Here is a 16,779-nt window from a genome sequence, read left to right on the forward strand (position 1 = left end):
GAGAAATTATATACCATTAGATAAATGACATGTGTGAAAAAGCATAAAGTAGTATAATTGTTTTAGTTTTTTAATCTATAAAATCAATTTTTGAGAGACAAAAATAAATCCTAAAACATCAATTTATTAGGGAACATCAATCTATTAGAGAGTTGGCTTCATTTGCTGCTTCATCCCACGTTCAAAAAGATACTAGGATTGTTTGGGAATTGGGATTCAACTTAATTTGAAGAATCTTTTGCTTTTGTATAAAAACAATTTTTTTTTAAAATAACTTCGGGCGAATAGTTTAACTAGCTAGTTCCTAATTTCCTACCAATCTGATAAGGTCCACTTTCTCTAGTAGAGCTTTCCATATCTTAAGACACACGCCTCATCGTTGCATGTTTTCCAATAGCTTCATATGTAATATGTAAACGCAGCGAATGATTGAAAGGGGCTTCTTCTAGGTTTTTTTTTACTAATTCAATGCCTATGTGATTTGTCCAAACTTCAAAGAAAAAAAAGTAAGGTTCCTTGTAGAAAAAGTAAACAATTTTCTCTACGACACGATAAAGGAAAGTTCTGAAGAGAAAAAAAATGGAAAGCCTTTAATTAAAGAAGAACTTCCTATTTAAACAGTAGCATCAACAAGGTGTTCGAGTTTCCAATAAGCTTGATATGGTTTTCCGGTCGTGTGTTGTTACGGTGGGCCGGCACTCAGCTAGGGTTCCTAGTTTACTCTCTTCTCTTTTCTTTTATCCAATTTGCAATAATGCGCTAACCAATACAGCAACGGCCAGCCGAGTTTCTAGATACAACGTTCTATACAGGAAGAGAACGGTGGCAGCGGAGAGGGGTTTGGTTCTTTCATATGCAGTAACTGGCCGAAGAAAGATCCATACAAAGCAGGAAGGTGATAAGAAGATAGAACGGTGGAATAAAATAGAAGAAAGTTGTCCGATTGATGAACTGATATTGGACTCGGTTGTAGAGGTATCCTCTACCTCTACCGTGTACAGCAAATCCAAACCTTGGGAGACTCTAGACGAAAAATCATCCAAAGGCTCTGGTATGTGACTAAACTTATCTCGAAGCTCACATCAAGGTTGGTTAATGTATATGGGATAGTTTGGCTTGAAATATTGATGTTGTAGGATTTGTAATCGCGGGAAAGAAAATTCTTACGAACGCTCATGTGGTGAGGGCAATGAATGATCACACATCCGTGAACGTCAAAAGACATGGCTCTCCAATTAATTACAAAGCAAAAGTTCAAAAGATTTCACATGAATGTGATTTGGCTATCTTGAAGATCGATAGCGACAAGTTTTGGGATGGTATGAATCCCTTAAAGCTCGGAGATATACCACCACTCGGAGAAGTTGTGTCTGTTGTTGGTTATTTAAAAGGTATTTACTTGACAATGATTCAAATTATCGTCCGAGTATAAAGCATGTGAATAGAGTAGAGAGATAGATGTGGCTCATGTTTCTTATTATCTTATAATTCATTTTGCAATATACCAAAAAAAATTATGTTAAATGACGAATTTTATTTATTTATTATGATTTGGTTACTAGAATTAATATGCTCAAGTGCAGGTGGTGAAAATATCTGCGTTACAAAAGGTCTCGTACTTAGAGTTGAAACTAAAAAATACGATCACAGTGACAAGGATCTGCTATCGATACAAATTGATGCAAGTATCGACCATGGAAATACTGGGGGCCCGGTAATTATGGGAAACAAAGTCGTTGGTGTAGCATATGCATTTTACTCTACTAAGAACTCAGGGTAAGTTAAAAGTTGAAAGCTCTTAAAACTGTAAATCTTTGATAAATTGATTTGCATACATTTGTATCAAGAAGTGAGTGAAACTCTTTAAAAACAAATTTCTCTGGTTTCTACATGCAGTTTTGTGATCCCAACTCCAATAATTAAGCATTTTATAACTGGTGTTCAAGAAAGCAGACAATATTCTGGTTTCGGCTCATTGGATCTATCATATCAGTCTCCTGAAAATGTTCACATCCGTAATCATTATAAGATGAGCCCTGAAATGATAGGAATTTAACATGGTTCCCCCCAGCCCCAGGAGATTAGTCTTTGGGCCTAGGAAGCCACTCATGAGTTATCAAAAAAAAAAAAAAAATGAAAGGAATTCTTATAAACAAAGTATATTCGTCGTCGGGGGCACACAAGATTTTGAGAAAATATGACATCATTCTTGCAATTGATGGTGTTCCAATAGGAAATGATGAGAAAGGTACGTAATATAATTGTACTAATGTTCTCCTATGTTGTTTACTTGTGAAGTGAGTTTTGTTTGATGCAGTTCCTTTCCAAAACAAAAATCGGATAAATTTCTCCCACCTGGTTTCTTGTGAAAAGGCCTTAGTTAAAGTTTTACGAAAGGGAAAAGAGCATGAGTACAATATCACTCTTAAACCGGTAAATTTTGTTTAGCACTTTCTAATTTGTTTGGCTCTGCTCTATCATTCACATTTTTTTCCGAACTACTTTTTATTGTACACACAGGTGAAACCAAACGTTAAAGTGCAACAATTTTATAATCTTCCAAGTTATTACATATTTGGGGTTTTTGTTTTTGTGCCCCTCACTAAAGCATATTTTGATGAGTACGGCCTTAGTGGGTGCAAATGTGCATTATATGATACGTACATAAAGGCTGGTGAACATCAACTAGTCATAATTTCCCAGGTTTGCTTCTTCTTTTGTCCACGATACCATTTGTTTTTTTTTTTCTTTTATTCAATTATGTCATTTTGAATCTGAGTGTGGTTGAGAGAATGAGATATGTTGAGCTACTAGGATGCTATTTTTTTAAACAATAAAAGCATATTAAGTATTTCGAGTTTAACTTAATAATGTCTTCTTTTTTTTTGAACACATTGTTCTTAGAGAAGTTGTTTCTTGCTGTAGATATTAGACGATGACATCAACAAAGAATATCAAAGTTTAGAAGATTTGCAGGTAAAATATTTGTTACTTGTTTTATGCAATTAATTATCATTTATAGGAAAATATAATAGTCGTGGTGGAAACAGGTGAAGAACGTGAACAGAGTGAAAATTAAGAATTTGAAGCATCTATGCGAGCTAGTAGAGAAATGTAGCACCAAAGATTTGAGGTTTGTCTTAGAAGATGATAACGTTATGGTCCTCAACACTGAATCTGCTAGAAAGGCAACGTTAAAGATCATGGAACGTCACAAAATAAAGTCGGTCATATCTAAGGACATTTGTCTTCCTATGTTGCTTGATGATCCGTTCAAAGACAATATGATCAACCTTCTTCTTTGGAGTATTCTTCCTATGTTAGATCTAGTACACAAGGATTGATTTCAAAAACAGTTACTAATATATGACTATATATGGAGAATAAAAGAAGGAAGACCATATATATGTTCAAATAGTCTTGTTGGAAATAAAAACCAAATCCGTGTGTACTGAACCGAAACTGAACAGAACCGAGAGGAACCGGAATCGAACTGAACTTAGACGTAAAAATCGAAGTTATACTACACTTAAGAATCAAAACAACTTGAAACCAAATTTGTACCAAACTGAAACCGAACCAAAACCAAATGGATGTCTGCACTACAATTATATATACCTAAAAATATTAGTTATTTTTAGACTGAATAATTAAACATTAATGGAGAAAATGAAAATATACGAATAACTTAACCAAAAAACCAAAAATATTCAAATACCCAAAACTTTTCGGTTACAGCTGAAACCAAAAAATATCCAAAAACAATTCGGTTTTAGAATGGCTTCTCATTCAAGATCCAAAACTGAAAGGAACGGAAATTCTAAAAACTGAATGATCTTAAAATTAGGATCCAAAACCGAATCGTACCAAACCGAATATCTCAATCCGAAAGACTAGATTGAATGTTGAAGAAAAAAATTGAAAAAAAAAACAGTAAAAGAAAGAGTTAGTTGTTTTCTAATTTTTGTGTACAATTACATTCTCTTATGACTTTTTAGGATAAATTGAAAAAAAATAGTAAAAGAAAGAGTTCGTTGTTTTCTAATTTTTGTGCACATTTACATTCTCTTATGACTTTCTAGTCTTACCATCCTCAAAAGGTGGTGCAGTAATAATGTAATATGCATGACAACAAGTTTTTTTTTTTTTTTGAATTTAATGTTAAATTATATTCAAAAAAAAAAATTAGAGTGTTACAACGAATGCATCGTTGATTTTGAACTTTAAAACTTAGCTATACAACCGAAAACAAACTTAACATAGAATCAAACACGAGATTGTAGCCAAAGTTGGAAACCCTCATCATAGCGACGATCTCTCAAACGACCTATAGCTAAAAGCTGGTCACGTATTTGTCTCTCCACCTATCCGATCAAATGCTCAACAGACTTCGGCGCATCTCCATGTCTTCTCTCATTGCGCTCTCGGCAGACCGCATACACCATCACTTGAAAAACATATCGAAGAAGAAAACCCTCAACCCGGGGCAGTTGAGGTTGCGAGATGTGAGCTATTAACGAAACCCAGACCGTTGTGTAGCTAGCCTTGAACGAACCTTTAGCCATTGCAGACCAAATAGCCGAGACGAAAGCACATGAGAAAAACAGATGGTCCCGAGTTTCCAGAGCAGAATTGCAGAATCCACAAGTCCCCACAGCCCCATTATTCCATAACACCATTCGAGCTCCAGTTGAAAGTCGATCTTGAACCGCCAACCACACACAAAAGGAATATTTGGGAATACAATGAGTAAACCAAACTCCCTTATGCCAAGAAACCAAACTACCTGCAGTTCGTATATGGTTCCAAGTATCCTTTGTTGAGAATCTTGGTCGAAAAACATCATTCCTCCCTCTCCAGAGTGTTCTATCCGCAGTCTCCACTCTTGCATCCCTCTTTGCAGACAGAGCTTGCTCCATGTCATTAAGCTGTTGTCCACAATGTCGACGCCTTCTCCTAAGGGTTCATGCTTCCGCTAAAGAACACTGTTTACCAATCCCCATATCAATAACCCCACGCTCACCAACCAACTCCATGAGACAACCCATATCCGACCATCGATCAAACCAGAAAGAAACAGTCTCCCCATTACCCACCTCTACCCTGCAAAAATCAGCAGCAACACCCCTGTATCGTAGCAGCTTTTTTCAAACCCAAGAACCTACACTTGTAGTATCCTGCACCGACCAGAAAGACTCCTGTTTCAACAGGTTCGAATGAACCCACTGAACACACAAAGAGCTACCATGCGACAAAACCTGCCCAATCAACTTCAAACAACTAACCACATTTGCTTCATTAAGGGATCCCAGACCTAGACCCCCCCCCCCCCCCCCCTCTATTTTGGGTTTACAGACCACCTCCCACGAGACTTTTGCCTTTTTAGGATTCATATCTGGCCCGACCAAAGGAAAGCCGCACACATCGAATCAATAGCATCCAAACAATGTTTAGAGTTTTCATTTTTCGACAGGGTATCCCACGACTTGTTGACTATGGCCCTGTTTTTTTTCAAGTCGCTGGAGGAGCGACAGCGACATAGAAAATAGACAAGGAGAATCCTAGTGTTGTGAAGAAGAGTCGCTGTTATTGTGGGGAAGAGTCGCCGTACGGTTGAAATGAGCTGTCTTGACGGTCGCCGAAAAAAACGGCGATCCCTTTCTCTCTCCAACGACACTTTTTCTTACTGGAATGGACACATCTCGTCATCGTTTTTCCGTTGCCGTTGTCGTTTTCATTTATAATTCTGTTTGCCGTTGTCGTTTTCATCTGTCGCAATCGCTGGATGAGCGATTTGAAAAAGAACACGGCAAATGATGTATGGACCAAATATAATTCTCTCATCGATAAATGAAGTTTTTGAAAAGAAAAAAAGGAGGATCATTTTTTATGGTTTGAAATTAAACCAATCAGTTTGATCTATTTCTTGATTTCTATGTGAATTGCATGTTTATAACAATTGGGACAAAATTAAGCCAGATTGTAGTTTAATTAACTTAGATGGAGATCAAACACGTAGAACATATATATATATATATATATATATATGTTGTACTTAAAATACTTTTAACATGCAGAAAGAATGGCAGAGGAGATACCAAGATTTTACGAGTTCAAGCTGCTGTGTGGAATCCTAAAACTTGCTGGACTTTCTCCGGAATTCATTAGAACAAGCTCAAGTCCCAGCTTTTATTGAAGAGGCAAGAAAAAACAAAATTTGGTACAGTCTTAACAGGTGAAAGTCTTTATGGAGTTCGAGGGTTGTTCTATATGGATTGAATCCTTTGGTATCTCAATTTATACCATCCAATAGTCCAATACTAAGAAGAAGCTAAACAAGAATAGCAGAGAGAACTTGAAGAAAACATCTGTGATGCAGATGAAAGTTTGGGTTATGTATCTCTTTGCAAAGATGAAGACTTCTGTGATGCAAATGAAAGTTTGGGTTAAGTATCTCTTTACAACCCTGAGTATGTTAGATATTAGCAATGAGTTCCAAAAGGCTATAAACAGCACATCTTGATCCTTTGGCCCCTGTTTTTGTTCCTTTTTGTTGAAAACTAAAGATGAGCTTCTCTATTTCAGAGAAGGTGAAAGACTAGAATCTGATTAAATCAGACATAAATGTCTTAAATTAAAGATGTGAAGCAACATTGTTTATAGCTCAGGGGAGGGCAAAAATAGCCTTCAAAAAAGTGGAGAAACACAGATAATGTTCGAGAAAATTGCTAACCGAATCAGAAACGAAGCAACAAGAAAGAACCATCACAAAGTCTCAAGCAACCCAAACCTTATGTAGTGAGTTCCATAATGGCGGAAACAATATCTCCGTCATTAGCTTTAAGAGCCTTAACAGCCTTAGCCTTGGAGACACCAGCTTGAGTCATGACGAGATCAATGTCCTTAGCTTCAACACCAGTCTCATCAACATCTTCATCGTCATCCTCCTCTTGTGGAACAGAAGCTGATTCAGAAGCATCAGTGTTAGGGATCATGGAAGCAACGTCTGGCATCTTGAACCTCTGAGCAGCTTGTGCTTGTAACTGAGAGCTCATGTCATCAATCTTAGCCTCACCAAATATCACATAAGTCTCAGAATTAGGACTCTTGAAAACATCCGGCTTCGAGATCACAAACAACACCTAACCAATAACAAAAAACATACAGAATCAATACAATAATTGAAATATCGATTACAAGATTAGTGACTGGTTCTCCTACATTCTTTGATCTCTTGATAGTCACTCTGCTAACATCAGTGACTGGTTTCATCCCCAGTTTCAGCATAGCCTTTCGGCTCTTCTTCTCGCTTCTACTTTGCTTAGAACTCTCATTCTCACCAGCTCCTTCACATACACACAACAACAACAACAACTTCAAAACCCTAAAATTGTTAACCAAATCCACAAAATGATTCCCAAAACACAAAACTGATTCAATCACAACAAATCCACAAAATGATTCCGGAAACATCTCTTTAAGTCTATTAAACAAAAACAATCAAATCGAGAGAAAACAACATACCATCTGCAATCTCATCGTCGTCGTCATCAACATCATCGTCGTCTTCATCTCCATCTTTCACATCCTCAACAACAACATCGTTCTCCTTCTGCTCTCCACAACAACACAATCCCGAAAAAAAACAAATCATTCAAATCGAAACAAACCTTCGACTCGCTCAAAAATACATAAAAGAGAGAGAGAGAGAGAGAGAGAGAGAGAGAGAAAAGAAAATGAAACCTGGAGCTTCATCTGCTCTTTGATGGAATCCATAAGCTCCTCCTCGTTCACTTCCTCAATCACTGGACCTGGCATCTTCTTCTTCTTCTTATCTTCTTCTTCGGAGGAGAAACAAAAAAAAAAAAAAAAAAAACGAAAACCCTTAAAACAGCGCAGCGAAACTAACCCTTTTTCTCAGTTTCAGTGGCGATGTATATAAATAAAGTGCTTCGGGCTTACCCTATAATTTATTGGGCCTGAATATAGCCTGTTTATGTTTTATCAATTAGCCCATTGGACTAAGATACATTAGCCCATATAATTCAGATACATTGGCTCAAAAAGTATGATTTAAAGATGTATGTACCGTACGCATCTTCTCTCCTTGACACATGACACATGTACTATGATCTCTTTTGTGTCTGAGACATGTACCCTACACGGCTACCCAACCATATGTCATATGATAATGATTTCAAGAGAAACAAAGTGTTTTTTTTTTCTTTTTGTTTTTGATTTTCAAATGAATTATTAGGCGTTGGTTGGTTGAAACTAAAATTTGACAATGATAATATCATCATATGAAAACATCTTTATTCTAAATCAGTCACTAAATTTCACATCAGTTTTCTATCACATGACCTATCAAACGTCAACTATAATTTAGACATGTGATGTCCAAATGTCAATAATTAGAGTGAAGGTGAATGATATATCATGGTTTTTTGTAGTTTTTAATCATCGTATAAGTGTGTTTTTTTGAGTATTTTGATTTGTTTTCTAGGTTATTTTTGAATTTTTATAGGTTTAGGTACTCATTGGCACGGATGGAACACAAAGGAGCTAAAAAAGATGATTTGGAGCATAATCAAAGCATTAAGGCTGATCAACGAAGGTGGGAGTCGAGTTCAAAAGTAAGCATCGACCGATGCAACCCAAAGCATCGATCGAGGTAGTCCCTAAAAGCCGAATCAGAAGTTTTCTCCACAAGCTTTAGAAGATTTACAAAATTTGCCCAAGTTTCCTTTATTTGCAATTACGCCCAAGACGTATTTTAGAGTATTTATAGGATTTTAGTGGTCATTGTTTAGACCTAAGTTATTTTCTAGCAATTTTTCTGCCAACTTTTGAGATAGAGACCTTAAGAGCTTTTTGAGAGAGACAAGGCAAGACCCTGTTGAGAGAAGCTTTATAAACTCTTTGTGTTCTCTTTTGGTTTATTATATGATATCTATTGTATTCATGGTTTTTGTTTCAACAATCATGTCTGAGTAGATCTCTAGTTAGGTTCAAGGTTTTCATAGGGTTTTTATGATCTATTAGATCTGCTGATTTATTAGGATTCTTATTCTTCTGTGATCTTCATCTTAGGTTGTTCTTCATATTAATTCTTGATTGATCACCTAGAATTAATACTTAGGAAAATAAATTGATATGAGAGTATAATTGATTTTCCTAATTAAACCTTTTGATGAGAAATTACTTCTTGCAAAGAGATTTGATTTAGTAATTTTGTGAACAATTTAAACATGATTTTTTTTTTCGTCAAAAAGGAAATTATATAGATGATAAAATGTAATCGTTACAAAGAGTTTCTGTTAACCAAACAGGAGGATGGAAACAAGCAGAATAAAAAGGATCCGTACTACATCCAAATTTTGCTAATACATGAGCTGTTTTATTACAATTTCTTGGAATGTAAGAAAATTGGATATTCTCAAAGAACTGAGACCAGTGTAAAATATCTTGATAAACACCATCAATTGAAGCAAGGTATATTGATTTATGCAGCATCTTAATAAGTATCTCGCAATCCCCTTCGAAAGTAACTTGTCTTATTCCCCGTATCCACGTTTGCTGCATCGCATGTAGCAAAGCTTTCCCTTCAGCTTCCAAAGGTGATGATGCAAATCTCATGTTTGCAGCACCCCAACCATTGGAGATTCCTCTGTAATCACGTAAAATCCACCCACCTCGTGTCTCGTAAGTTAAGGGATCAAAACTTGCATCGAAATTGCACTTAAGCATAGGTTGAGGAGGCCTGGTCCAATGTGTTGGTTTTGAAATCAAAGGAGGGTCACGAGGGTGTAGAACACATCGACACCATTCTCGAACATCCCCTCGAGCTCGCCATACAATATGGATTGGGTCTTCTGAATTTCCTTCGAAAACGAAATTATTCCTTGTCTTCCATATATGCCAAAGGATCCAAAAAGGTAGTAATTTCGTTTCTAACGGAACCTTATTATCATTTTGCAGTGCAAAAACAGTTTCTAAGAATAATTCACAAGTGATAGAAGGCAAATACAGAGCATGTAGCGGAATATTTGCTAATTCCCAAATGGATTCAGCATAGGGACATAAAAATAGGATGTGATCAATTGTCTCATCATTTCGTAAACACCTCGAACATATAGGATCTATATTCATTCCCCTAGATATTAGACGTGTGGTTATGGGCAGTGATCTTGAGATCAATCTCCATAAAAAGTGTTTTACCTTTGGTAAGATGTTTAATTTCCAAATTTTCCTTTTTAACAGTACTGATCCGTGAGGTTTTGGTGGCAAATCACAGGGGTTTTCTTTTTAAACATGATTTTAAAGCTGACTTTTAACCTAGAATTTTGCAAAGAGATTTGGATTTTCTGGTTTTAAATTTAGATAATATTTGCAGTGAGAACTGATTTATTTTACAATTGTGTTTAGAGTTCTAGATCTAATTTTTAATTGAGAATCCTAATTTATTAATTGATTTAATATTTCATAAATTCCTGAAAATTTCTCTGGACTTAGCGTTTTTAATTCATGAATTTACAACACATTCTAATTCTGTTTTTGCATTGTTTTTAAATTAATATTCTGATTTAGCATAATTAAAAGATTAAAAAGTCTATTGTGTGATCTAGAGTCTTTGTGGATTCGACCCCTAGAATATTACAACTGTAAGGATGTTAGTACCATTAGGGTATTACAATTTGAGCATATCAAATTTTGGCGCCGTTGCCAGAGACTCTTTTGATTCACCATTAGATTAAAGTCTTTGATTTTGTCTAGATTTTTATTTTTCTGTTTTACTCACACGCTTTTATTTTTTTTCTCTTGTGTGTTTCAGATATATGCCTAAGCCCAATAGTAGGAAAAATCAAACAGGTCCTACCTTGAATCTTACAAACCAAGAGTTAGGAAAATTAGAGCGTGACAACAAGAAAGCAGCCAAGTCAGCAAAGATGGTCAACCCAATTATATTGAGACCAGATGAGGCTGGAATTTTGAGGGATCAAGAGGGTCATGTGCGCAACGAACAAGGCCAAAAACTGGATGCTGAAGGACGGGTTATTCAGGAAGAACTCGTCGAGGTGGATGAGAATGCAGGTTGCATCGACCGACGCAATGATGGAATCGATTGACGTAACCAAGAACGCATCGATCGACGCAACCTTGGCATCGATCGACGCAATGCCAGAAATGGTGCAAATGGTGCAGATTTGGATGGTAATGACCAGCATATTCTTCAGGGTAGACGAGACAACAATGGAGAACTTGTCAAGACTCTTGCGGACTTTAACAGACCAAATTTATTCTATGAGAACCGCTCCGCAATTGTCCCTCCTCCATTCCCAAGGAATGATTTTGAGCTGAAGCCTGCCTATTTTGCTCTTGGTGGACAAAAACCATTCCAGAACCTGCCACATGAGAAGACTCTAGACCATATTGAACACTTGAGGATATAGTCACAAGCATCAAAGCTAATGGAGTCATAGAGGACTATCTCTACTGCAAGCTCTTCCCTTACTCTCTTGCTGGGGAAGCTTCTCATTGGCTAAGGCAACTTAAGCCAGGATCTCTGAAGACCTGGAATGACATCAAAGTGGCATTCTTGAACTATTTCTATGATGATGCGATGTCTGATGAGCTGAGGATTAAGCTCTCCACCTTTAGACAAAGACCTGCTGAATCTTACAAAGCTGCTTGGGTGAGGTTCAAAGCATTCCAAAGAGACGGTCTGCATCATGGGTTCTTAGAGGTGCAGTTGATTAATATCTTCTTCAGTGGTATTGATTGGAGGTATCAAATGGCTTTGGATGCTGCTAGTGATGGGAACTTCAAGACAAGGTATCCAGATGAAGCTGACAGTTGATTGAAAGGCTAACATCAAGCAATAGTACCAAGAATGCAGACTTAGAACGGAAAAGAGCACATGAAGGGTATGATTCAAATCAGTTTGCTACAGTGAATGCCAAGTTGGATACAATGCATAACCTTCTTGTTGGGATGAAATCAGTCCATTTTGCTGAGGATGTTGAGGTTTTTGAGCCATAGCCACATAATGTAGAAGAAGATGTCAACTTTGTGTATGGGAATCAAGGCCAAAAGTTTGGAAATCAGTAAGGCAACAGGTCTTTCAGTGGAAACAACCAGCACAATAACTATCAGTCTAGTTCTACAGGCTACATTCCTAAGCAAGATTATCAGAAGCAGCAACAGAGCAGTGGTTACACCAGGACCTATGGCAACTCCTCTTACCAATCTCCTCCTCCTAAGATAACTGAAAGTAGGATGGAGGCAATGCTTGAGCAGATCCTTCAAGGGCAGGAACAATTGACAGTAACATTTAATGGGAAGATTGACAATGTCTATACTGAGCTTACTGGAAAATTTGATTCATTGAATGTTCAAATTAAGAAGCTGGAGAGCCAAGTTGCACAAATCGCTGGAGCTGTGAAAAGGCAAGAAGGATTCTTACCAGGAAGAACTGAATCCAATCCTAAGCACTCCTGCAATGTTGTGACCTTAAGGAATGGTAAGCAATTACAGTATTAAGCTGAGAAGAAGTAGAGAGCAAAAGAACTGCAGGAACTGATCGATGAGGATGATGAGCTTGACGATCCGGAACAGGCATCGACCGATGCATCTGCAAAGCATCGATCGATGCAACCCTCAGTGTTCGAAGAAGATTTGAATTTGCAAGAGAGAATCGACCGACGCAACCTAAGCATCGACCGATGCAATCTGCAGACTGAGACAGAAGTTTCGAAAGCTCCGATTCAGTTGCTGAAAGGGTATAAAAGCCTACAGTTCCTTTTCCCAAGAACCCAAGGAAGTCTAAACGGGAGCTTGATGATGCTAAGTGTAAGGCTATGATGGATAAGCTTATTGTTGAGTTGCCATTGATTGATGCAGTTAGGACTTCTCCAATGCTTAGGAGATATGTCAAGAGGATGGTAACCAAGGATTTGAATGCTGAGCAAGGAATAATGATGATTTCAGCCCAAGTTAGTGCCATCATTCAGAACAAGATCCCAGAAAAGCTACCTGATCTAGGTACTTTTGTTCTTGACTTTACAATATTTAGTGAAAGGTTTGCTAGATCTTTGTGTGATCTTGGTTCTAGTGTCAATTTAATGCCTAGATCAGTAGCACTCAGCCTTGGGATGACAAATTTCCAACCCACCAAGATTACTCTTATACTTGCTGACCGATCAGTTCGCATTCCTGATGGTATTCTTGAAGATGTTCCAATTAAGATTGGTAACTGTTTGATACCTATTGATTTTGTGGTCTTGAAGTATGAAGAGGAGCCTAAGGATCCTTTAATCTTGGGAAGATCATTCTTAGCTACTGCTGGGGCTATTATTGATGTCAAGAGAGGACAAATTGGTCTTAATGTTGGAGATTTGCAGATGCGCTTTGACATGGATAAGCTGGTTAAGAGGCCAACAATAGATGGTCAGACTTTTTATGTGGATACATTGTCTAATCTTGCTGATGAGGTTTTCAAGGAGCTGCATCCTGAGAGAATCCTCTAGAGAGAGAGCATTGGTTGCTTCTACTGAAGAAGCTGAGCATTTAGATGACATTGCTGCTGGGTATGTCAAGCTACTTGATGCTAATGAACAAGTGAAGAAGCTGGTGCTCAAGAGGAATTGGTTGGTACTTCTTCACAAGCTAAGAAATTATCAGATTGGAGCCTTGAGAAAGCTCCAAAGCTTGATCTCAAGCCACTTCCTACGGGGCTAAGGTATGCATTTCTAGGTGAAAATTCTTCTTATCCTGTTATTGTTAATGCTTCCTTAAACAACGCACAACTCACTTTACTGCTAAGCAAGCTGCGCAAGTTTCACAAGGCTCTTGGCTATTCTCTTGATGATATTGCAGGGATTTCTCCAGACTTGTGCATGCATAGGATTCATCTTGAGGAAGGAGCTAAGACATCTATTGAGCATCACAGGAGGCTAAATCCAAATTTGCAAGATGTTGTCAAGAAAGAGAACATGAAATTGCTGAATGCCGGATTATCTACCCAATTTCTGATAGCAAATGGGTTAGTCCAGTTCATATTGTTCCTAAGAAGGGTGGGGTTACAGTGGTGAAGAATGACAAGAATGAGCTGATTCTGACACCGACAATCACCGGACACCGGATGTGCATAGATTACAGAAAGCTGAATGTCGCGACACGGAAAGATCACTTCTCGCTACCCTTCATTGATCAGATGCTTGAGAGGTTAGCTAACTATCCATACTACTGCTTTTTGGATGGTTACTCCGGGTTTTTCCAGATTCTGATTCACCTCGATGACCAGGAGAAGACGACTTTCACTTGTCCATATGGTACTTTTGCATACCGCAGAATGCCTTTTGGTCTTTGTAATACTCCTGCGACATTTCAGAGATGTATGATGTCCATCTTTACAGACATGATTGAAGATTACATGGAGATTTTCATGGATGATTTTTCTGTTTATGGGTCTTCATTCAAGAGCTGTTTGGATAATCTCTGCAAAGTATTAGCAAGATGTGAAGAGAAGCACTTAGTTCTTAATTGGGAGAAGTGCCATTTTATGGTTAGAGATGGTATAGTGCTTAGTCACAGGGTTTTAGAAGCTGGTATTTAAGTTGACCGCGCTAAGATATAAATGATGACATGTCTTCAACCACCAGATAGTGTGAAGTTGGTAAAAAGTTTTCTTGGACATGCAGGGTTCTACAGACGCTTCATCAAGGATTTCAGTAAGATAGCTAGACTACTTTCAACTCTATTATGCAAGGATGTCAAGTTTGAGTTCACTGATGAATGTCGTTTAGCTTTTGAACGGATTAAGCAAGAGTAAGTGAGTGCTCCAATTGTTCAACCACCAAATTGGGATTTGCCTTTTGAGGTAATGTGTGATGCCATTGATTTTGCAGTAGGAGCAGTGTTAGGACAGAGGAAGGATAAGAAACTTCATGTTATTTACTATGCTAGTAGAACACTTGATGCTGCTCAAAGGAATTATGCAACAACAGAGAAGGAGCTGCTAGCAGTAGTGTTTGCTTTTGAGAAGTTTCGTTCTTACTTGGTTGGATCAAAGGTAATAGTTCATACAGATCATGCTGCACTGAAGTTCTTGATGCAGAAAAAGGATGCCAAGCCAAGGCTACTAAGATGGATTCTTCTTCTTCAAGAATTTGACATTGAGGTTAAGGATAAGAAAGGAATTGAAAACGGAGTAGCTGATCATTTATCAAGGATAAAGATTGAAGATAATGTTCCAATTCATGATTCACTACCAGAGGAGAATGTCTACTTTGTTGATATTGGCTCTCAAGCTGCATTGCTGCAGTCTCAGGAAATTTTGCAGAGTCGTGGCAATGCATCGATCGACTCATCTGGAGTATCGATCGATGCTGAATCTCGATACGAACAGGACTTGGCGATTGCATCGACCGATACATCATTAAGCATCGATCAACGCTTGGTTAAGGAATTGTCGAGTTACGAGTTTGACGCTGACGTAGCTGCTGTCACTACTTCTGATCAACCGTGGTATGTTGATATCGCGAATTACCTTGCTGCAGAGGTGAAACCAGAGAAGTTTACAGGGTATGCTAAGAAGAAATTTTTAAGAGAGCTTATGATATTATTGGGATGAGCCATACTTGTATAAGCATTGTTCGGATGGGATTTACAGAAGATGTCTAGCAGAGACTGAGGTTGCCGATGTCTTGTTTCATTGCCATGGATCAGATTATGCCGGACACTTTGCTACCTTCAAGACAGTGTCTAAGATTCTTCAAGCAGGGTTCTGGTGGCCAACAATGTTTAAGGATGCTCATGAGTTTGTATCTCGATGTGATGCTTGTCAGAGAAGAGGGCAGATTAGTAAGAGACATGAGATGCCACAAAATTTCATCCTTGAGGTTGAAGTTTTTGATTGCTGGGGCATTGATTTTATGGGACCATTCCCTTCTTCTTACAAGAACAAGTACATTCTTGTAGCTGTTGACTATGTCTCCAAGTGGGTGGAAGCTATTGCAAATCCCAAGAATGATTCTGTTGTGGTTCTTAAACTGTTTAAGACCATCATCTTTCCAAGGTTTGGAGTGCCTCAGATTGTTATCAGTGATGGAGGTAAGCACTTTATTAATAAAGTGTTTGATAAGTTGTTGAAGAAGTATGGAGTTCAACACAGAGTAGCTACTTCATATCATCCTCAGACTAGTGGTCAAGATGAGGTTTCTAACCGCCAAATCAAAGAAATCCTTGAGAAGACAGTGGGAGTTACAAGAAAGGATTGGGCTGCCAAATTAGATGATGTACTTTGGGCATATCAGACTGCATATAAGACACCACTTGGCACTACTCCTTTTCATCTGCTTTATGGGAAAGCATGTCATCTTCCAGTGGAGTTAGAGCACAAAGAAGTCTGGACTGTTAAATTGCTGAATTTTGATGCCAAGACAGCTTCAGAGAGAAGGTTGGTTCAGCTGAATGAGTTGGATGAGTTTAGACCTCATGCCTTTGAGAACTCTAAGCTATACAAGTAGAGAACCAAGGCTTATCATGATAAGAAGATCATCTCCAGAAATTTTGAGCATAATGATGAGGTACTTCTGTACAATTCTCGCTTGAAGCTGTTTCCAGGTAAGCTTCGTTCTCGCTGGTCCGGACCATTCACTAACCTAGAAGTCCGCCCCTATGGAGCTATTGTGCTGCTTAACTCCAAGGGAGAGAAGTTTACTATCAATGGACAGAGGGTGAAACACTATTGGGCTAATGCCGGGATACCAGACGGAC

General features: G+C 38.0%; 2 protein-coding genes and 1 pseudogene across 3 annotated transcripts; 1 reads left to right on the plus strand and 2 right to left on the minus strand.

Moving 5' to 3' along the window:
* The first annotated feature begins 645 nt into the window (after window positions 1–645).
* Window positions 646–3,384, plus strand: LOC104738359 (putative protease Do-like 11, mitochondrial; annotated as a pseudogene). Its single transcript, XR_015578840.1, has 9 exons — window positions 646–1,051; window positions 1,137–1,391; window positions 1,584–1,776; window positions 1,897–2,060; window positions 2,141–2,248; window positions 2,318–2,433; window positions 2,521–2,703; window positions 2,926–2,976; window positions 3,051–3,384. The product of XR_015578840.1 is annotated as a putative protease Do-like 11, mitochondrial (transcript).
* Window positions 3,385–4,364: 980 nt separating this feature from the next.
* Window positions 4,365–4,919, minus strand: LOC147929806 (uncharacterized). The gene has a single exon (XM_087480725.1). It carries the CDS (start codon window positions 4,917–4,919, stop codon window positions 4,365–4,367), a length of 555 nt encoding a protein of 184 aa, XP_087336851.1.
* A 1,687-nt stretch (window positions 4,920–6,606) lies between these two features.
* LOC104737047 (nascent polypeptide-associated complex subunit alpha-like protein 4) lies at window positions 6,607–7,963 on the minus strand. The gene is made up of 4 exons (XM_010457142.2): window positions 7,744–7,963; window positions 7,525–7,612; window positions 7,222–7,346; window positions 6,607–7,142 (listed from the first exon to the last, which is right to left on the minus strand). Exons 1-4 carry the CDS (start codon window positions 7,816–7,818, stop codon window positions 6,792–6,794), a joined length of 639 nt encoding a protein of 212 aa, XP_010455444.2. The 5' UTR covers window positions 7,819–7,963; the 3' UTR covers window positions 6,607–6,791.
* Window positions 7,964–16,779: the final 8,816 nt, after the last annotated feature.

Source organism: Camelina sativa, chromosome 13 (genome assembly GCF_030686135.1).
Source record: "Camelina sativa cultivar CO46 ecotype springtype chromosome 13, ASM3068613v1".
Lineage (NCBI taxonomy): Eukaryota > Viridiplantae > Streptophyta > Magnoliopsida > Brassicales > Brassicaceae > Camelina > Camelina sativa.